At 43.5% G+C, this 23,004-nt stretch overlaps 1 protein-coding gene across 3 annotated transcripts in view; it reads right to left on the reverse strand.

Annotated features, from left to right (window-relative positions):
• Nucleotides 1–23,004, reverse strand: part of SLC39A11 (solute carrier family 39 member 11) — a 249,482-nt gene that overhangs the window by 90,970 nt on the left and 135,508 nt on the right. For all 3 annotated transcript variants that reach the window (XM_033138929.1, XM_033138928.1, XM_033138927.1), the window contains one exon: nt 17,370–17,540. In XM_033138929.1, coding sequence (XP_032994820.1) covers nt 17,370–17,540 — 171 coding nt within the window. The remainder of the gene's footprint in view (nt 1–17,369; nt 17,541–23,004) is intronic.

Below are 23,004 nucleotides of genomic sequence, written 5' to 3' on the forward strand. Positions count from 1 at the left end.
TCAGTCAAAGTCACTCGAAGCGACTGGCATGAGTTTGGCCAAACTGCAGGAGGCAGTGGAAGACAGGAGTGCCTGGCGTGCTCTGGTCCATGGGGTCACGAAGAGTTGGACACGACTGAACGACTGAACAACAACAACAACTTTTGAGTAGCACTTAGTTGAATACCGCCCTTGGATCTGCAAATGGGGAGAGGATGGGAATATATTTTTCCTACCAACAAAATACTGTGGGTTCAGTGCTGGGAAATACAACTCTCTTGTAAGAGATGGGGCTATTGGGGGGGGGGAGAGGAGTGATTATAACAACTGTGTGTTATAAACAATATGGAAAGGGTCCAGGTGCCTGTTGGATATTATAGTTATTGCATGCTTATGGAGGAAACAAATCTGGGCTGCTGACGTATACAGTATGTGAATGTGTGTGTATATAGAGAGAGGGGCGGGGATCATAGAATTGTAGAGTTGGGAGAGACTCTGAGGATCATCTAGTCCAATGCCCAGCAATGCAGGAATCTCAGCTAAAGCATCCATGACAGATGGCCACCCAACCTCAGCTTGAAAACCTCCAATATATATTGGATATCTATAAATAAAGCTGAGAATTGGTTGGCCTACCAATTTCCAGCGCCATCAATGTGAGGTGCATTGTCACTTTTATTTTAGGCTTACGGGAGAGGGTAGCGGATAACTGGCAGTTAATTAGCTGTCTGTTTTGGAGCCTGCAACAGTTCCAACTATCTCCTTTCCAGGTAGGGAACTCGATTTAGCCAAAGGTGAGCTGACAATAAGGGCAAGCTCACGCTGATTTCTCAAGCAGCCACACCGTGTATGCTGTCGTGTTGTCAGTAACTCTACCTGTCGCAGACATGCAGGAGCATCAACGCTGCATAAAAAACACGCAGTGTGGTGCGTGTGGGGGGGGGGGGAAGCACAAAGTCAGATGAAAAGGGTCAAAGATACAGAAAGTTCTTAATCACAATCAACACATAGTGCAAGTAACTGGATGGAGCCCCCTCACTCCACCTAAAATTGTGTGTCTGCATTCTGCATCCTTCCTTCCAGCTGTTACAAATTTTGGCAAAGAGGGGAAATGCATTAGGAATGTGTTAGCAAAGATTTATTGTTTGCACTGGGTTCAGAGGGATGGTAGGGTTGATACAGGTAGGTAGCCGTGTTGGTCTGCCATAGTCAAAACAAAATAAAAAATAAAAAAAATTCCTTCCAGTAGCACCTTAGAGACCAACTACTCTTGGTTCTTGGTATTAGCTTTCGTGTGCATGCACACTTCTTCAGATACACTGAAACGGAAGTCACCTGATCCTAAAATAGGGTTGATACTTAGGGACCTCATCACACAATTCATTCTCTGTGTTTGTCCTAGGCCTTCTGTTGCAAATGAAGCAGCTGCCTCACAGCACATTCCTATCAGTCCTCAGGTTTGGCTTAAATACCTATTTACAAAACGTAAGTGCAACATTAGGTAAAAAAATAAAAGATTTAAAAAAACCTGTAAAAGATAAAAAAGACCCTGTCTCCATATTCTAAGAGATCGAAACGATTTTTATTTTTTTTTAAAAAAGGAAAATGCTTTCATCACCTCTGGTTGTTTTTTCCCAGTGGCATTCTATACTATTTTCAAGGCAACTCGTGGTGATTAACAAGAGAGAGAGAGCACAGTTAACCGAAGAGTCATCTGTCACTGCATTATAGGAGAACATTAATGGATGGATATGTGTGGCTTTTAATGTAGAACAGGCACCTGAGTTATGCATCATATATATGCACATATTTCACTTACTGTGGTATCTCTGTGCCTGCCAGTCATTCTGATGGAAATTAAAATTAGGAAAGTAACAGGCTTTGCTCTCCAAGACCAGTGTTTCAAGTCTGCTGCGACGTCCTCAGAGGAGGATAATAGCCTATGAAAAATTCATCACTGTGATTGTTAAACATTCATCTTCAACCGCATGTGAAGAACAGCACTTCTTTCCTCTGCCGCGGAAATCTCAGATCGTGTAATGATCAAGGGAACTGCTATGCAAACAAAGTGAATGGCAAGATCCAATATAAAATATCTGGTCTGATTGGCTATCTTAATTCCACTTATCCCTCCCCTCCTTGGCTCTTCAAAAAGATTTCAGCTCCCCTTAAATTCAGTCTTCCTTGCAATATTCATTAGCGAAACAAAAAACCCACAAAGCTTTCTGGAAGCAGAAACGGGACATGCTTTAAAAAGCACATCGAGAATTTCTGCAGAGGACTGAATTTTAGGATAATTTTTTTAAAAATGAAAGATTTTGTAGACTTACACAGAACACCAAAGTCACCAATGTTCAAGGGCTTGTGTTTTCACACTCATAACCAGAAGACAAAAAGAGTGCATGTTAAATGTGACAGGGGCAAATTCTTCTCTGTGCTAATGGACTGACAGTCGGATACAATGACTGTTTTATTTCTTTCGGAAACATACAATGCAAAATCTTTCCCTTCATCCCAACTCCCTGTAGATTCAATTTCATACACAACACTGGAAACGTAAATCTTTGGAATCAGCCTTATTGGGGGGGGGGGGGAGATGAATCCAGACTGTTTTTCCTAATGACAAAATAACCAGGCAAAAAGGCAATAAAGCCTTGATTAACAGAGTAAATAAGCAGCCTCTTGCTGCATTCAGCTCCGTAATACATTATTTTTAGAAGACATAGTCCAGAGGAGCCCTCCAGATGAACTCAAACAACCCATTATTTTTGTTTACTTTTTATGAGTATTTATATCTTGAGTACAGTACTACTTGCAGTTCTCAAGGCAGCTTATAATATGTTTAAAATACAGTAAAGTAGACAATACTACCACAGTTATTAGGGAGCAGGGCAAATGTATATATAGCTTTCGCCACACACCCCTGTTCGCCCATGTCCCAGCAAGCATTATTCTGCAGGTGAATCTCCTGGTCTGGAACTGAGCACTGAAGCAGCCAGGGGTTTAGTCCCTCACAGGCCAGGGCTTCCTCGCTGGGTTGCTCCTGATGTTTGTCACAGGAGGAAAACTTCCCATTGGGCTGATGCGAGTTGGAGCCCAATGACATTTGGAAGCAGGGGAGTAGGGAGCCGCTTTGCCGCCCGGGGTGGCAAACATGGGGGCACCCCCCTGGGGGCGGGGCGCTGCTCCCTAGCGCGCACACCCTGATGTCACAACGCATGCGTCGTGACGTCACGGCACACGCGCAGCATCCCAGGTGGACTGCGCATGTGCGGACATGCGCAGTCCACCTGGGAGCGGCCGGCACAGACGCTGTGCTACTATTTGCGCGCTGCAGCCTTAAAACTTGCCGTCCCACCGCACGGTCGGAAGGGGTGCTGGCCGCTCGCCGCTCGCGCCCACCACCTTGGGTGGACTGCGCATGTCCACCCAAGATGGCGGGCGCGAGCGGCCAGCAGCGGCACCCCTTCCAACCGTGCGGCAAGTTTTAAGGCTACAATGTGCGAACAGCAGCACATGGATCTACCCCCCCGGGGGGGGGGAGTACATTTTAGCAAAGGACTTTTTAGGTATGGAAGAGTTTCTCTTCAGGGTCACTAGCCCAATCAACTTTCCATGAAGGTGGACAAAAGTGTTGTTACACTCACAGTATTAACTGCCTAGTTCTTAGTGCTGCACTTTTGCACGCCTGTATTCCCAATAAAGACCATAAAGAAGGCTAACCGCTGGAGAATTGATGTTTCTGAATTATGGTGCTGGAGGAGACTCTTGAGAGTCCCATGGACTCTCCATTCTGAAGGAAACCAGCCCTGAGTGCTCACTGGAAGGACAGATCCTGAAGCTGAGGCTCCAATACTTTGGCCACCTCATGAGAAGAGAAGACTCCCTGGAAAAGACCCTGATGTTGGGAAAGATTGAGGGCACAAGGAAAAGATGGTTGGACAGTGTTCTCGAAGCTACCAACATGAGTCTGCCCAAACTGCGGGAGGCAGTGGAAGACAGGAGTGCCTGGCGTGCTCTGGTCCATGGGGTCACGAAGAGTTGGACACAACTAAATGACTGAACAACAACAACAATTCCCAATTAAAATCTGTCGCCATCCTAATTGGTTTCTTTGTCAGTCATCACAAAGTGCTCAACTTTTCCCTCTCTCCAAAAGTCCTCTCTCCAAAAGTCCCTGTTTAGGGAGGCTTTTAATGTTTAATAGATTATTGCATTTTAATGTTCTGTTGGAAGCCGCCCAGAATGGCTGGGGAAACCCAGCCAGATGGGCGGGGTATGTATAAATAAATAAATAAATAAATAAATAAATAATAAAAACTATCAGCTCAGTTTACTCCCTCATTTAAAGATTTTATAAATGTCTTAAAACACAGAGCCAAATAAACACCTGATCTTTTGACAGATACACTCAGGTACATAAAGCACTTCCAAGCACTCCCTGTTGAACTTCCCTGGTCTGCCCCTTTACAGCTCAGCCTTTTATCCTCTATCCTGCCCCCAGCTTACTACAACAACCCGATCAATGCATAATCTCTGAACCCAACCAGATCACAGTTGTGTTCTTGATTTCACAATGCAGAGGCAGTCTGTGAAAGAGCAAGAAACTAAAAACAGATCTCTCAGGTAACAAACTAATGAATCCCATCTCCTTTTTCAACCTCTGATTGCCATGTCTGATTTGCTTGAGAGAGAGGCACTGAGCTGGCGGGAGAGAGAAATCTCTGTTGCAACAATGAGAAGAATCAAAATGTTTATGGCAGATTGCATGACTGCTGCTGAAACATCAAAAACTTCGGGACAGCATGTCTAGAGCAACCCTTCTAATCACCAGTGGGCAGTTCTCTCACCCAGACTGCACCTTTGCAGCTCAACACCTGGATGAAGCCTGTTTTCACTCTCTGCTGCTTAGCTTTTGTACAAGTTCTGCTCCAAAGCTACTCTGTTCCCACAGCTGTCACAGAAAAGATCCCTTGCCCAGTGTTCAAACCTCCAAGCAAAAAAAATAAAATAAAATAAAAAGGGAAATGCAGGGCTTGGTTTCCCTGGCAACACTATCTTCTTTGCAAAGTACCTCCTGTATCTAAGCAACAGGGCATTCTCCCAAGTTGTTGGCAGGCTGAATCCACTGCTTTAACCAAGAACAAAAAAGGTACCAAGAACAAGGCACATAGACCTGGAGTAGTGCATGCAGTCGTGACCTTTTCTGGGAATTGAAGTGAAGGATGTATTTGGACGGTGACTGCTTCCTTCAGTGAGATTTTTTTTTAGTCTCAAGTTGGGTCTGTGCTCCTGACATGCAAGATGAAAAGGTGTTTTCCACTCTTAATACTTTGGTCTGTGCTGATAACATTTTTAAAACTCAACAGTTCCTAGATTCTTTCTTCCATTTTCTTGAGACCCACTGCCAAAGATTCAGTTTCAAATCACAATTGCATATTTGCTCCAGTGGCAAGCCTAATCAGGCTGCCAGCCTAGCCCTGTTCTTCAAACTCAGTTCCTCCAATTAGCTGGCTACAGAAACCATCAGCTGCTGTGGAGAACTCTTGGCACTTCACTCTCCATTTTGCCTTAGTCATCTGAATAAGTTGGAACCAGCTCTATGTTTTCCCCATTAACTTTACCAGGTTGCTTTCCCTCCCAGGCTTACTGATCCTTGAGGTGTGGCCAATCTGAGCTCACTTTATGTTCTCAAAGACACCTTCCTCCTACATAGAACTCAGCCTACATAGTGGAATAATCTCTCCTGCCCAGAATACATCAGAACATGACCTAGGAGTCTTTTTTGCTCAGAAAGATAATGATCGCGTTCTCTTTACTCAGCACTGAATGTCGACAAAGTACATGAGAGATGAAAATCTTCTTGGCACACAAGGTTGCACTTATAAATCCTCAGACACGCTACTTTAATGAAAAGTCTTTAAGTAATGAAAAAGTGTGATACTCTCCCCTCCCCATCAAACTACTCGCTATTTCCTGTAGAAGCTTTTGTACAAAACAACGATACCTCAACCTTGACCGGAATTAAATAGCCACTTAAATTCAGCTTCTCTTTGATAAGAAAGAAGACTCTAGAATACCACAAGTCCCACCCCCATTAAGTCAATTGTAAAATCTCTTTCCTCAGCAAATCACATCTCTTGCTAAACAAATGGGAAAGAAATTATGGAAGCGACTGACCTTCTCCTCTTAAACTGATGACACTTGGATACTAATACTCTGTAGGCCCTTGATGTCATGAACCATCCATCTGAGGACATTCATCATTCCATTTTACACAAGGCATTGAGTCTTCTGGTTTCAAAATTCCTCACAACAGTTATTGAGCAGCCTCCCAGATCCCTATAGATTGTTTCTTTTCCAAGAGTAATCAACACCTTAGGGGGTTATGCCTCAAGGTTAGATCTATGGCTCTCACTTGGTCTGAACAAACCCTACCAACTACTCAGAATCTTCAAACTGGGAATACTTCAAGCATTTTGACTCTAGCTTTACAATGATGTTTGCTTTCAGACCACACACCCATGTTGCAATTCCCACTTAGCTGGGAGCATTTACATAGGATTGCGCTTTACTAGGCAAAACAGCAATGGGGAAGGTATCTGCTGTTTTAATTACTATGGCTACATGGGTGAAGAAAGGAATAACTCTATCTGTCAAGACTGAGTTTGTCCAGCTGGGTCCTTTATCTGTAAGTTGTTCTCCCTGAATTATCTCCTATGCCACTATATGGCATACATTCAATCTCTGGAACACATGGAGAAAATAAGAAAGATTGCTCTGTTACTCCCTACACTCTCACAGCCAATACTTCTAGAACAGGAAACAGAGGCAGCAGCAATTTTGATATTAACTGCATAGGTTGGAAGCTGGGAGTTCCATTTTACAGTGGCTCTGATGCTAACAGAAACTATTTCCTACACCCTGTGGGAATTATTCCCTGGGGTTCCTTAGGATTCAATATCATCTTCCATGTTTTAAAATACCCACATGAAAACACAGGCTTAAAATCATCCACACCAGTGTTTCCAAACTTGGGTCTCCAGATGTTTCTGGACTACAGTTCTCATCATCCCTGACCACTGGTCTTCCTAGCTAGGGATGATGGGAGTTGTAGTCCAAAAACATCTGAAGACCCAAGTTTGGGAAACACTGATCCAGAGAGTTGGAATATGGTACAACCAGTATGCTGACAATCAGTCTTAATTCTTCTTCTCATCAGTGCCAGGTGAGGTGTGATCTCTTAGGCTCGCTAGATATGGATTTGACAAAGGCAAACATACTGAAGCTCAATCTGTGTAGAGATGAAGATGGTGAGATGCTAAGTCAATGCCTCCTCTTGATGGGGCCACACGTCCGCTTTATGGATATGTTTCATGGTCTGGAAGTACGCCTGGACTCACAAAGGTTGCTCCCATGACTGACTCTTGGCATATCTGCCAATTTAAGCTACTCCTTGTGGGGTCAGATTGAGTCCTCAGGCTACCAGCTGCCCATCCTTGCCAGACAAGACAATGAAGTGTTCATACCTAATGTTTTCATTCCTATAGTTTTCTACTGCTGAGTTGATGTGAAATAAGTTTTGAATATGGATAAGCATCTCAACTTTCTAATGCTCAGCTGTGAAGACCCCAGAGAGACATTTACTAATGTGATACCAGTAAATGCTTAAAGGCAAAGAAGCAAAGCGACCAAGCCGGGGGGGGGCACTTTGTCATTAACAGTTACAGAAGCCCAAAATAACTGAAGACAATCTTGCCATTTTGTTATAAATTGAACTAAATTAGCCTAATGAAACCAGAAGATTCTAATACATTCAGTCTGAAAATCTGTTCAAGAAATGTCACTTCAAATCCAAATAACTTTCCAAAGATGGGCTATATTTCAACCCTGTATATCACAAGTCTCTCAAAAACACATTTCTCTTCCGTGCCAGTGATGATGATTTAGCTGAAATTCCTGCACTGCAGGAAGTTGGACTAAATGACCCTCAAGGTCCCGGCCCCCAACTCTACAATTCTGTGATTCTATTACCTCCTTCCTTCACAACATAAAACCAACCAATCAAGTTTGTTGTCAGTATTATCGATAACAACAAATCAGGCTACAGTTATGATCCAGCAAAACGAACTAACTAGGAAGTACAGATGGAGAGTAATACAGTTAAGGTTGGATTAAAAGCCAAATCTATCAAGTCCATACTTTCTGAAGCAAAATGAGAACCGAAACACAGTCATCCTCCAAAACTCACACTTATCCAAATTTTGCAATTCCAACCTCAACCAATGTTTACAAAACTGAATATTTTAGGTGGAATGTGTATAAAAATGAGTATACTGGTGTAACATTAGAAAAGCATTATACAGGTATTAGGAGAAAATACTTGCAAAAATGTGTACATTAGTCAACTGCATACAAAATTATGTTTATTGGGAGAAATTTGCACTAAAATGCTGGGGATTTTTAGGAGGGTTGTTTTTGTTTGTTTGTTTGTTTGTTTGCAAATTGCTGCAGAAATGTGGAGACCTAAATTTCAGACTGGAAAACCGAGAAACCAAGCAAACTGAAATTTGTTTGTTTGTTTGACAGTTCCTTGCATCAACACAATTTTTCATCAAGGTTAACTGTCCGCTGTGCTAGTATATCTTTTGCACTCAATGTTACAGAAATTCCAGATGTAGCCACTTTAGCACTTAAGAGAATTTTACCTTAGGAAACTCAACTCAAAAAGACAAAAAACGATTGCACAACTCAAGTTTGTAAGAAATGAGTATCTTTTTCTATTACTCCAGTCTATTATGACATACTGTTTTCATGGTCTAAAGTGCTCATACCTGTGAATTGTTGACGCTACAGCCTATAACTGCAGCCACTCAGAACAACAGCCAACAATAAATAGTGGAGGGATTCACAGAAGTATCCATTTGCTTAGGACTAGGCACACTAATTAACACCTTGCAGGTTATGGGTATATAGAGAAAAAGACGACAACATGGCAAATCAGCTTGCACCTGTGTAATGCAAGGCACTCAGATGTGTGGTATCGAATGACCCACCACTGGGCCCTGCCAGTGTTCTGAGCAAGGCTTTAGAATGTACCCCATTGGTGGAAAGCTATGCCGCAAATTAAGTACCTTAACATCCGGACCCTAAACATTCTATTGCAGCCTTTCTCTGCCTTGGATCCCCAGATGTTGTGGGACTACAACTCCCATCATCCCTAGCTAGCAGTACCAGTGGTCAGAGATAATGGGAGTTGTCATCCAACAACATCTGTGGCGCCAAGGTTAAGAAAGGGTGTTCCAATGGGTTCATTTGCCTGCAAAAGCATCAGAATCCCAGTTGATTTAACATTTAATGTTAGGTAGGTGCAGCAACTAATACATTGCATTCCAGTCACATTATTTCTCAATTCAGCCCAGAGTTTTTTTTAAAAAAAGCATTCATTTTGTTACTCTGCTCCTTCTTTTTCCAGTTTTTACAGCTGTTGATCCTTCCATGCATACCAGACATACATGTGCAGCTGACCGTTTTACTGACACTACAAGGCAGCCTATTGCTAAGAGAAACCAAAAAGCTAGGGGGGGAGGACATTGGGTGTGCAAATCCCCTCTTCCTATCTTTAAGGAAGATTTTTAAAAGAAGAGCAGAATGGTATTCAGACTTTTTCATTTACACCTTTCTAATTGTTGTTTGCAGTAGATCCGTAACATTTTAATTCATTTTGATTTCTCGCCATAACAACCACCCAACAAGCAAAGATGGACCAGAATAAACAGGCTCTGATTAAATGCATAATTAATGTTCCGTGGAAAAAAATGGCATCTAAGAATATGAATTAGCAAGTCCTACTCCACCATTTGGCAGCTCCCGTCTATATCAATTTATTCCCTTCATTAGTTCCTGGCTCAGAGCAAACGAACAGGCTTTTGCTCCGACTCCTGAAGCCAGTATACATGAAGCAGGCATGTAAAGTGGATTGTGTCCCACTCCATTATCTTTCCCACATGTTACCTAGCTACAAGCAGTGCAATCAGAAATGAAAAAAGGATTCTTTGCCAGAAGTTACAAAATGACATGAAGCAGAAAGTACCTGTGCCTTAGGCATTAAACTGTGGAAGGAAGGATGGAATCACCAATGCCCCCATTTGTACAAACGTTATTTTGCATCTGATACCAGTTAAAAAAATAAGGATTCCCTGTGTTCTCAAAAGCTTAAAGGTAAAGGGACCCCTGACCATTAGGTCCAGTCGTGTCAAACTCTGGGGTTGCAGCGCTCATCTCGCGTTACTGGCCGAGGGAGCCGGCGTACAGCTTCCGGGTCATGTGGCCAGCATGACTAAGCCGCTTCTGGCGAACCAGAGCAGCACACGGAAACGCCGTTTACCTTCCCGCCAGAGCAGTACCTATTTATCTACTTGCACTTTGATGTGCTTTCGAACTGCTAGGTTGGCAGGAGCTGGGACCGAGCAACGTCGCGGGGATTCGAACCACCGACCTTCTGATCAGCAAGCCCTAGGCTCAGTGGTTTAACACATAGCGCCATCCGTGTGTACTAAAGCTCCCCCCCATCTTATCCTATTTTACAAAAAATAATAATAAGTGTTTTAACATATTTCCATGGAAACGTTAATGTATTAAACACTACATTTGTTGTAATTCCTGCGATATTTGTATGTGAAAGTGCCACAATAGCTGTAAGTGTTCCCTGCTCACATGTGCAGTGCGGAGAATTCAGATCACATCACAGGGAACCAGCTTGTATGTTTTGTGAGTGTCAGTGTGTGTGTGTGTGTGTGTGTGAGAGAGAGAGAGAGAACAGTTCCAAGTTTGTATTGTGGCATAAGGTGTGGTCCACACATGCAACAGCGTATGTTGGAAATGGGACTGCAAAGTTGCAAGGTGACAGAAAGGACGGTGCCACTTTGGTCTTATTCTTTTTAAAGATACTTCATTAAAAAAAAAAAGAATTCCTTGCAAGTAGATAACTAGCTTAGCAAGAAGAATGCTGGTCTAGAAACTGGTGTTCAACTGGTACATCAGGAACCAATATCAGGTCACAGCCTGATCTAAGATGGGTTGCAGCAGCAGCAGCAGCACCATACCAATATATGGTTAAAAAAATAATAATGAAGAAATGGGTCCACACAGGCATGTTTGGATTAAAGGTAGTTCATCGGAATTCTACTGGTCTAGAAGAAGTTCTGTTATCAACATTAAACGAGAAGCGGGTGGATAATGTACTATTTACTTGTTTGCTTGCTTGCCTAATATAACAGCATTTTTATATAGCAGAAGTGAGGAAGCTTTGACCCTTTGGGTGTTGCTGGCCTACAACTCCCATCAGCCCTGTCTACTGGCCATGCTTCCTAGGATTTATGGGAGTTGTAGTTCAGCGACACCTGGAGGGCCAAAGCTTTTCCTACCCCTGATATATATACGCCAGCTCCCTGCTCCAAGGGGCTCACCATCTAAAAGAGGGAAACAACAGAGGAAGGGAAGAAATGGAGGTATGGGTAGGCAAGATGTGATCACGTTAAGGACATACTTTGACTTAGTTACAAAAATGTATAGGGACTAGGGTAAGGTTACCAGATTTTTTTAAATGAATCCAGAGACACTTTAAATAGATAAATAGACAGACAGACAGACAGACAGACAGACAGACAGACACTACACGTTTGGGACGTTGATGCTGCAGCGATGGTGGTGGCAGAAGGAAGGGAGGTTTCACACTACCTTTCGGAGCAGCCCCATCCCAACTCCTACTTGCGTGTAAGCAGGAGGGGGTGGGGATCCCTCAGCTGAGAAGGGAGGCTTCCCGTTGCCTATCTGAGAGATCCCTGCCCCCTCCTGCTTGCACGCAAGCTCTGATACAGCGTGAAGTCTCTCTCCACAGCTGAAAGATCCCCGCGCCGCTCCTGCTTGCACGCAAGTAGGAGTTAGGAGGCTGCTCCAATAGGCAGCATGAAGCCTCCCTTCACAGCTTAGTTGCTGGGGTCAGGGAAGGTGGAGGCAGCCTGGAAGCTGCATCTCAGAGCCCCTGCACCACCATCACATGGGGACTTCCGAGCAGCTCCTGAACCCAGCTATAGCCAACTGCTCCAGGCTGCTGAGACTGCTGCTGCTGCGTTTCCTGGTGACATTAGATGAAATCCTGGGACATCCTGGAGATGGAATTTGTCCGGGGACTAATTCACAAATCCGGGGACTGTCCCTGGGAAACGGGGACGTCTGGTAACCCTAGACTAGGGAGAACAGGCTTCTTCGGCAGGGGTGGAACGGGGAGGGGGGGAGAGAAGAGCAAAAATGAAGGTCTAACAATAAGCATGGCACTGATTTGGCTTCAAGGTGCTTGAAAGCATTAGCCCCTTGAAAAACCACAGATCAGGTGCCTAACTAGTTCTTAACCATTGATCCGGTGACAGTGCCCAGCAACAGCCAAGCACCTCTTTTGTGTATCTATCAAGGGACAAATATATTCCCGAAGCACAAAGATAAGTCAAAGCAGATCCAGGTTTACTGCAGGTTTAAGCCAATCGGAGCTGATTTTAGACTTTTCGAAAGCACTACGAGAATAGCATCCAACACAAACATTCACATTTGCTCCTGAAACAATTGGCGCGGGGTTATTAAAAGAGTCAAAAGCCTCAAGAGCACACCTACAGGAGCAGAAGCCCGGCAAAGAGAGGCTCGATGCATCTGACTGAACTTGGGTTCGTCATCCAAGAGGCAGCCTTGGCCAGTTGCCTGTCTCTGGAGCTCACCTGGTGCTCAACTAACAGAAACCGCATGTCATTTCCAATTTATTACAAGCCTTTCAGACCTGGCTCTAATGAGAAGTTGCAGCACCCCAGAACGGCTGCTTACATTTGCAAGGAAATTAGCTGTGGGATGGCAGAGGGATCAGGTTGAGAGGCAAGGCACTTGGTGGTATATATTGCACCTGAGAGAATATATGTTGGTGTAACCTCCATGGTCACAAGTTCCAATCTTCTAGGATAAATACAATATATTTGGGGAAATATATTTGGGGACAGGAAGAGCTTTGTTATATAGAATCCTGCTTTCTGATAAGATATCCAAAATGTTTCCTTTCTCCTTCCTTATCTACATCACCCCCCAGCAAGTCAGGAAAAAACTAGTGTGCAGTGCACTGTGGCTTGTTCACACGATAATGTTCCCCACCCTCCAGACTCCCCACAGTACGTAGCTTGCAATCAACTCCATGCCAGTCTCGTCTGCCCTTACCTTGCAACACAAGGCACGAAGTTCTATGATCAAGACAGTCCTATCACAAAATCTATCATTTTTGCATAGTGACCATTTAGGGGCTTGCAGTTTTTGGTTCGGCTTGGTTGCGTATGAGCTCTTGCAACTGTTTCCACTGCAGACTAGTTCTGTGGCTCCAACACTATCGATATGTTGAGGGTTCAAGCTTTTCCTCTCTATTTTGAGCAAAGGTGTGGGACTTTGTGGCCTTTTTGATGACGTCCAAGCTTGATTAGTAAAGGCCACCTGCCTATCTTAAAGAGTGCTAAGCCTTCCAGCCTACTGGAATGCAAAGCAGAGAATGAAACTGTTTACTCTGTGGACTGTGGGTTGCAAGAAAAACACACCGTCCACTAGCTGACCTGAAATATAAATTCTGACAACGCTGCTCTCTCACACCGCTAGCAACATTACAGAGAAGAAGAAACACATTAATACCATGACCTTTAAGGAGCAGGAGATGATTTCTAGGGCCTCGATAATTGTCCGAAGGCAGCTTTGTGCTGTATAGGAACATAAAAAGGTTAGGCAGGTTCTTTCAAGATTTCTCTCCAGCAACAGTGAGACTATTGTCATTAACCTACTGCCAGGGGAAGTGGGGAAGAAGCACTTTGTTTCTGTCTTTTACAAAAGGTCTTTCCTTTTTCGCTCTGAATTGAGAGACAATAAAAATAATTCACTGCTGCCCAGCTGACAGAACTGCAGGACACCAATTCACTAAGGTATATCCACTCCTTGCCTCAATCGCCATTTGAAGCCACGATTCTTGACAGTTATGCAGGAGGGGAGAAATCCTGCTCCCAGCACTTGACCTTTAGCAGTTGGAAGCCAAGGTGCACCTTTTAGATCTAGCTGCTCCCTGGTTTCAGCACTCATGCTGTTCCTGAGCTTCACACAGCAAATGAGGCTTCCATAAGAGAAGACTGCAAAACAATCATTTTCACCATCAGTAAGGATTAACACTTTCTGCCCTTTGCCTCAGTGTTACGAGGCATAAATTCAGCAGGAACATCTTCTCCCCACTTCTAGGCCAAGAAAGCTACTTTAAGTGAACATCTACCTCTCATGTAGGCTGCATAAGAGGGACGTGAGAAGAGTCCTGCTGGATCAGGCCAATGGCCCTTCTAGTCCAGCCTCCTGTTCTCACAGTGGTCCACCAGATGCCCATAAGAGGCTTGCCGGCGGGATCCTGGACGCAACAGCAATGACCCCATTTGTGATTCCCAGCAGCTGGCATTCGCAGAGTCATGGAGTTGGAAGGGACCGCAAGGGTCATCTAGTCCAACCCCCTGCGGAAGTGCAGGAATCTTTTTTGTCCAAGATGGGGCTCAAACCCATGATCCTGAGATTGAAAGTCTCATGCTCTACCAACTGAGCTGTCGCAGCTGATCTGGACCTTAGCCATCAAGGTTAGTAACTACAACGCGGTGTGTGCACATGCACACATTACGTATAAAGAAAAAAAAAGATGAGAAATTGCAACCTGGCAATAATCATTTGAAAGGATTTGGAAAGACGGTGGGAAACACCTCCCACTGAGAACCTGAGCCCTCCATTCTTTAGGCTCACCTAGGTTTATATGTCGGAATTGGCAGCATCAGGCAGGCGTTTGAACTCTGGTATCAAGTCTTTCCTGGCCTCAGGCAGAAAGCTGGAGAAAGCAGCCTTCTGCTTGCTGGCTCACAGAACAGCTTAATATTATTAATGGGCTTTCTGGAATCTAAGAACCAGGACTTGCCAAGCAGAATATCGACACTCTCCTCCTGGTGTTTGGCTGATGGCAGAACTGCTCTGTCTTTCTTGTCTTTGGGTTCTCCTTGTCTCAGAAGGTTGCCTTGCTGGCTTCACTTTGCAAATCATACCCCGGGAAGCACTGTGTCCAGATGGCCTTCCACAGGGCTAAAAAAATCCCCCCACCCTTTCCCTCTTAATTGGCTTTCGTTACCCAAGAACACGAAAGAATATTTTAAAATATTCTTATTATTATCAGGATAGAATGAAGAGTATAAGAGAAAATGATACAAAAAAAGAGAATCCTAAAATGACTTAATCAGGGGTGCCATTACCCTTCATAAATACTAAGTGCAATATATTATTACTATGCTAGGTGAATCTATTGCTTTCACTGGCAACCAAACTCATATAGTTCCTACTTTATTATATCCCACCTACATCATATAATTTATACCAATCGCAAGAGCATAAAATCTATGCAAATCCAAACCATTCCTAGCTTCACTTACTGAATTTGGCCCAATTCTTTATAATCCGCATGTCATTTTAACTTTGCTCTTGATTTAATTACCAGCAAGTGTTCCCATAATTTCCTTATTCGTTCCATTTTAATTTATTTATTTTTTGCACTTCTTCCAGTAAAAAGGTAAAGGTGAAGGACTCCTGACAGTTACCGGTAAGTGTAGCTGTGAATGACTCTGGGGTTGCGGCGCTCATCTCGCTTTACTGGCCAAGGGAGCCAGCGTTTGTCCGCAGACAGTTTTTCCTGACCATTGACTAAGCCGCTTCTGGCGAAACCAAAGCAGCACATGGAAACGCCATTTACCTTCCCGCCGGAGCGGTACCTATTTATCTACTTTTACTTTTTGGTGTGGTTTCAAACTACTAGGTTGACAGGAGCTGGGACCAAGCGACGGGAGCTCACCCCATCATGGGGATTTGAACAGCCGACCTTCTGATCGGCAAGCCCTAGGCCCGGTAGTTTACACCACAGTGCCACCTGCGTCCCTACTTCTTCTTCCAGTGCCTAGCATATATTATCCATGCAAAGGTAAGTATATGCAACACCTGTGCCTGGTATTTCTTTTGGCATGCTGTGTTTCACATAATTTAACAAGCATATCAGTAGGTTAGTTGTTACCAGGATCTGAAAATTAAAAACAAACAAACATTTATAGCTTCAGCCACCATACACCGACATCCTTCTACTTTAAGACATTTCCACAAGTTAAAAACACCTGATCTCAAAGGATTCAGTGCATGGCCAAAAACTTCAGCAAAGAGGTGGAAACTGACTGAGCCCAAAAATCCTCATTCACCATTCCAGTGCTCCATTCTATATTTCCAACGCTGCTATGAAAAATTCACAGAGCATCTCAGCACAACCAGCTCCTCATTCCTTAGCTCAAGCTTCTGTTTCTCTGTCTCCCTCTCCAATGAACAGCAGCAGCACAATGTTTTACACCGGTGCTTCCCAAACTTGGGTCTCCAGCTGTTTTCGGACTACAACTCCCATCATCCCTAGCTAGCTGGACAAGTGGTCAGGTATGATGGGAATTGTAGTTCAAAAACAGCTGGAGACCCAAATTTGGGAAACACTGCTTTAGACTCTGCAATCAGAAAATTCCCTCTGTTTTCCATATGTCATTGGAGATTTATTTAACATCTAAAATATCTCCATCTATTCAAATAGAATATAAAAGGTAAAGTGTCACAGCCTCTTCTTAAAAGAGATGCATTGCCCATTCCCATATTATCTTGGGTTGCATGAAGTCAGACCTAAGGCATTTATTCCCCCAAAAATTCCTAAAGCAATTAAGACTATGGGACAATTGCACTTGGAGTGTGTACTCTTCATAATTTTCTTTTAAACTCTTCAATACTCAAGATACAGGATTTAATATAAAATTAGAAAGCATAAAACCTGCTGAAATAAATTGCCAATTTTGTCGTTTCCTAAAGATTTAGGTAGATTTAGTAGCAATAATATGTTTGTTTGCTTCCAAGTGGGGATGTGGCGGGGATGCACACATTTGCTAACAAATCCAAAAAGGCACTTAAAATTTCACTCTTGATGCCACCGAAGCAGATAATAAAATCTGTATTATTTCAAAGGACTGTGAGTTCAGATGAGAGGATGCAGAGGGAAAATCGTGAAAAGAAAAGAAGGTTCCGAAATTGTGAAGTCATTTTCTCCAGGTTGTCCGGTTCTTGGAAGGACAACACAAAACAGTGTGTTTAAACGGCGAAACAGAAACAAAAAAGAAGGCATGGCACGCTGAAAACTGTATGGATTGCACTTAGCAACTCAGATTAGATCCGCCTCCTGAACAACTAGGATCTTCAAGAGTGAGACATTGGCACTAAGAGAGTTTGGTGCTTACCTGGAATATTGTGTATTGTTATTGCTAAGATGAGCAGCATGATCCGCCTCCAGCTATTGCTTGTTGGCACTGAAGTGCTGTCTCTGAGATTTTGGGATGGAGCAGGAACATCTGGCTGAGGAGCTCCAGTCCCTTTCTTCCTCTGATAAGGTTCCCCATTTTCACCTTTATCTAGAGCAAGAAGAAGAGAAACAAAGTGACTTTTTAAAAAAATGAAAAAGGCTAGGGTTCAGTCTTAGATAAGTTTAAAAATAAAGCAATAGGGGGAAATGGCAAAAAAAAATCTGCCACTATTACAGGTTCTGAGTGGATAAAATTTGGGGATCACAGGCCACAGCCTGCATACATAGCACCCACAAAAAATTCTAACTAGATAGTCAAACTGAAGTATAGCAGGATTGTAAAGGCTCAGGAACTGGGAGTAGCATGAAGTCGGAGAAGAGTCTGTGGAGAAATTGGGCAGGTTCAGCTCTTTCCATCGCTGTGTTGCAGGGGTCCGGCGATCCACTCTTTTCACCTGCTTTTGGGATCAGCATGAGCTGTAGAACAAAGCTGGAGGGCGAAGAGGTTGGGCTGGAGTGTCACCATACTGTCATGAAGCACGCAGCTCCTTCTGAATAGTTATTTGCTATGCAGCTATTAAATGAACAGCAACTTCTTTCAGGGTCGACCTGCTGCTGCCAGCCTAATGCTATTACAGGATAAATGGGAGGGTTATTATGGATAATAAGACAGAAGGTGAAGGTGCATGGAACTTAAATCATCTCCCAATCAGATCTTCACCCACACAGTGTGTGTGTGTGTGTGTGTGTGTGTGTGTGTGTGTGTGTGCCTGTAGATTAACACAGATTTATTTTTTTATAGATTCTACCCAAGGCAAGGCCTGTAACCCAGCAAGAGGAATTCACCAACCATACATGGAAGCCTACCCGGGACATGATAAATGAGGCATTACTTTGGGATGACGTGGATCGCTTTATAGGAATAAATATCAGCATGCATGGCATTTTGCAGCATGCACATAAGAAACAGGCCCTGCCCCAAGGACCTTACAATCTAAAAGTGAGATAATGGAAAGGGAACAGAGGAGAAAGCAACTGAGAGATAGTTAACCTTTGTTGCAACAATGGGATGGAACGACCGTTTGCTAACATTTTTTCCCCCCTGATATTTTGCTAGGACTCTTCCTGCCCTACTCCTTCCTCTCAGGCACAGCGTTTGTTGAAAAGGTCCCTCTGATTTAGCAGCCAGCAGAAGTAACGCAAATGTAAATTAGGACAATAAAAAAGGGCAAAACATGCAGCATTCTGAATTGCGATAAAGAAATTCTTTCCATTTACCCACCAAATGTTAGGGAAAGCCGAGAAATAAAATGATGGAGGTAGCTGTTCCTGAACTTTACATAGGCAACAGCTGTGCTCAGGTCGCAATGAAGATTTGACATTTTAGATGCATTTTACACTCTTCATCCCCCCCACCCACCAAGCTTAATTTCCTAGCAGACCAGAAAGTGCCAAAAGGCATTTGAAGGAGGTTCTGAATTAATGTCAATTGCTTCCCATGCAGCTTAATGCTAAACTGTCATGTTGCACTTAACTTGGTGGCCATTAAGAAAGTGTAGCATATTAAAAATGCTTCTGCAAACGAGCATGTGACACCAATAGAGAAAAGGCAAGGTCTCTTTTAAACCTGCCATTCAGAATGATTGCTTTGAGAGAGAAGTGGGAACATAGTAAAAGGATTCATTGGTGCAAAAAAGGAATATGGCATTGTGAAGGAGAATATGGCCTTGTGAAGGGTTCAGTGCAAGTTAGTCAATCATGCTTTAGACCACAGCAGGCATCCCCAAACTCGGGCCTCCAGATGTTTTGGGACTACAGTTCCCATCATCCCTGACCACTGGTCCTGTTAGCCAGGGATGATTGGAGTTGTAGTCCCAAAACATCTGGAGGGCGAAGTTCGGGGATGCCTGGACCAGAGCTTTCCAAGCTGTGTGTCGCGACACTTTGTTGGGTCGGCTGCAGTGTGTAGCTATGTCGCGAGAACGCTCCCCGCTCTCCTCCCAGGCTGTAAAGGAGTGAGTGTAACTCCCGGTTTGCTAGTAAAACTGAATTACTGTGTCAAGAAATTATGCACATATAAAAAGTGTGTCACCAACATGAAAAGTTTGGAAAGCCCTGCTATAGACTATCAGGAATGCAAAGTGGCGATTAAGCAAATGGTGATACATAGTGACCACCTTGATTTTCATCTGTGACCATGTCACTTTTCAACCGTATTCATTAATGACTATGTGTTGCATCCAACAATCTGCAGAGTTCTGCTCATGTAATAGGACTTTCTCCTCCCTCTCACTCCCTCTGACAAATTAAATTTTAAAAAAAAAAAAAAATCTGTTCTAGTGGGTCCCCCAGCCCTCTGGAGCAGATTTTTAGGATGAGAGTGGAGGGGGTGTCCTATTTGAAACAGCAGAATCCAAGCTCATGTGATCACAGAATAAACTACACATCCAAATATACAGGACACAAAGTCAGTTGCAACTGAAGTTTGCCAGGACACAGTCACACCCAACTCAGTGGGACTTATTTCTGAATAAAAACACTCATGGTTGTGCTGTTAAGTTTACCAGAACATGATCACACTTTACTGGTAGTGGGATCCATTTCCCTCTCCAGGAAAGATAAACATATTATTGTAATCTAGTCTCATACATTTTTCTCTTCTTCTTTCTTGAGTGGAAGAGGTGGGCTACTCGACAGCTGCAATGCCCCAGACCGTGTCATGACACCAATATTGTAGCAAAGGCTATCCCATGATGTGCACAGCCCCACAAAATCAAGAGGAGTGAATGCAAAATGAAAGGAAATATTTTGGTGCCACTGTAGGAAGCCACCATCACAGCATTCCCAAGAAGAGTTCTAAGACTTATACTCGGTGCTCTCATCCAGTATAAACACCATCTGCAAAGCATGACCCTTGTCATCCAACTTACAGAAGCAGAATAGTTGACGTAGATCTGCCTTCCACTGACAGATTGTTCTGCATAGCATGTCTGCCTATGTGCTTGCTGCACAGCAAGGTACTCCCTGCATCCCAAGAGAGGGCCTCCCTGCAGCCTAATAGAGCTGTCACACCTCCAGTTGTCTAAGTATTTCTGTTTGTCACTGTGACCCTTTACATCTCAATCTTTACTCCACAGGAGGAAGCGTAGCCCACGGTTGTCAAATATATTCACAGCAGCCAGGAAATAATTCAGGGCATCATCAGGACATGTGGGAATAAGAGTCTGCAGACAGGAGACTGAAAAAGAAGAGTACGTGCTCGATGCAAGGAATGTGGAATGGCAGCACAAGAGCAAAGCCAAGCAGAAACATCTGTAGAGAACCAGCCTAACAGCCTGTCATCTTTTCAAATAGCATGAAGCAGGGTACCAAAAGTGGTGCCCTCCGAATACTGCTGGAATACAACTCCCATCATCCATGATCCCCAGACATATTGGCTGGGGTTCCAGGGAGTTGTAGTCCAACAATATTTGGAGGGCAGCAGATTGGCTACCCCTGGCATTGAAGGTGCTAAAGACAGATAGACTCCAGGGCTATGGAAACAGTCACTCTCTGCCTTCTGCTTCACAGGGAGCTGTCCAGCACCACAGAAACCCAACCATACATTGGACAGTTCCAAGCTTGGCCAGGTAGGCTCTGATGGCCCAAGATCCTCCCTCCCTCCCTCCCCACAATACAGTCTTTATTTAGGCCCTTATTCAACTAACCTAGCACACTTGTGGAAGCTAGCAAAAGGATTCCCATCAGAGCAATGGGGGTCTTTTGTCAGGTCAGGCTTCACTTGCTCAATTCTTACTGCCTCTTAAGCACAGATCAGGCCTTCATGGCTATAGTATTAGACAAGGGATAATTACTGGACGTGGGTGGCTCTGTGGTCTAAACCACTGAGCCTCTTGGGCTTGCTGTTGGCAGTTCGAATCCGCACGACGGGATGAGCTCCGGTTGCTCTGTCCCAGCTTCTGCCAAACTAGCAGTTCAGAAGCATACCAGTGCAAGTAGATAAATAGGTACTGCTGTGGCGGGAAGGTAAACGGCACTTCTGTGTGCTCTGGCTTCTATCATGGTGTTCCGTTGTGCCAGAAGCGGTTTAGTCATGCTGGCCACTTGACCTGGAAAGCTGTCTGTGGACAAACACCAGCTCCCTTGGCCTGAAGCAAAATGAGCGCAGAAGGATAATTATGTGATCCTCTCTTATGTAGCTTTCGACTATGTCTCTAGCTGAACTGTACAACGTCAACAACGATGACATTAACTTCTGGCCAACAGACCACCAACTCATGACAGCAACCTAAGAGCTGTTATCAGGATGGATGGGCATAAATTATCCATTTAGATCACCAAGGAAGCTAGATTTAAATCACGAATTCAGTTTTCAAATTAGTTTATTTTCTGCAGAAGTATTCATACTAACTGGATGCTGTAACTCGTATCTGCTTGCCACAAAATGGAACCATTTTATTATGCAGCAGCATAATCTAAAATGTCTGTTCATGCAACCCATCTGCCCTTTCTGCTATAGAATTGATACCCACTTGGGGAACAAATTGTGAAAATAATTGTTTCTGTTTGGCTTCTGTTTGGACATTCAGACTCAGTTCCCAGAACTTTCAAGTCACAAGGGTTTAGTAGTTGCTAGGCAGGAAACCATTTCTCCATGACATAAGAAGGTCCACATTGTTTTGTTGACGAGCTAAATATTCATAATCTGCATAATGTCTTCAGTTTGCTTTACTTGTTTCATCCATAAGCCACAACAATGTTCAAATTAATTACAGGAAAAGGCAAAAAGCCAGCAGCCACAACCATATCAATAAGCAAACAAAAAATATTTTATGTTCAACCACACTGCTGGTTCATGAATTAAGCAGGAGCGAAACAGAATTTAAAAAGCAACAAGATAAAAACCAAGATTAATACAGATGGCAATCAAGCACAGAAGCATCAAGAGAATTCTGTCACAATATGGTCAACAATCTGCATAATAAAGAACACAATTTATGACCTATTTGGGTAATATTCCTAATGCTTGATCACTTTTTGCTCCTTGGTAATTTTTACATGTAAAATCATGCTTTAATGCATATGATCTTGTAAGCATCACTAGGGTGATAAACATGACCCTTAGATCTTCATCTGAGGCCCTGTTCCACATCCCTTCCACTGAGGGAGACTCAGGGGGGTGGGGGCCTTTACATTTGCAGCTCCACAGCTATGGAATTCTCTCTCCAGGGAGGTCCACCTAGATAATTCACTGACATTTTTTTCAGAGCCCAGTAAAGATTTACTCCCTGTTCCAGGTCTTTGATGAACTGAGCTGACAGTTAAGTGTGCTACCCCAACTTCCTGTTGCTGTTACTGGGGTGGGGGGTGCACGTTGTATGGAAATGTTGATGTTTTATATCAGTATCAGTACCAATATCAAGCTTCATTTCAGTCACAGACCAACATACAAATAAACTGAACACGTAAGACTTAAAACAGGTAAGGGATAAAAACTAATAGTTAAAAGGTGATTATCGGTATATCATACATAACTTGAAAAGACAGAAACAAGGATAAATGGTTAAAAGCAA

Source organism: Lacerta agilis, chromosome 2, assembly GCF_009819535.1.
Source record: "Lacerta agilis isolate rLacAgi1 chromosome 2, rLacAgi1.pri, whole genome shotgun sequence".
Lineage (NCBI taxonomy): Eukaryota > Metazoa > Chordata > Lepidosauria > Squamata > Lacertidae > Lacerta > Lacerta agilis.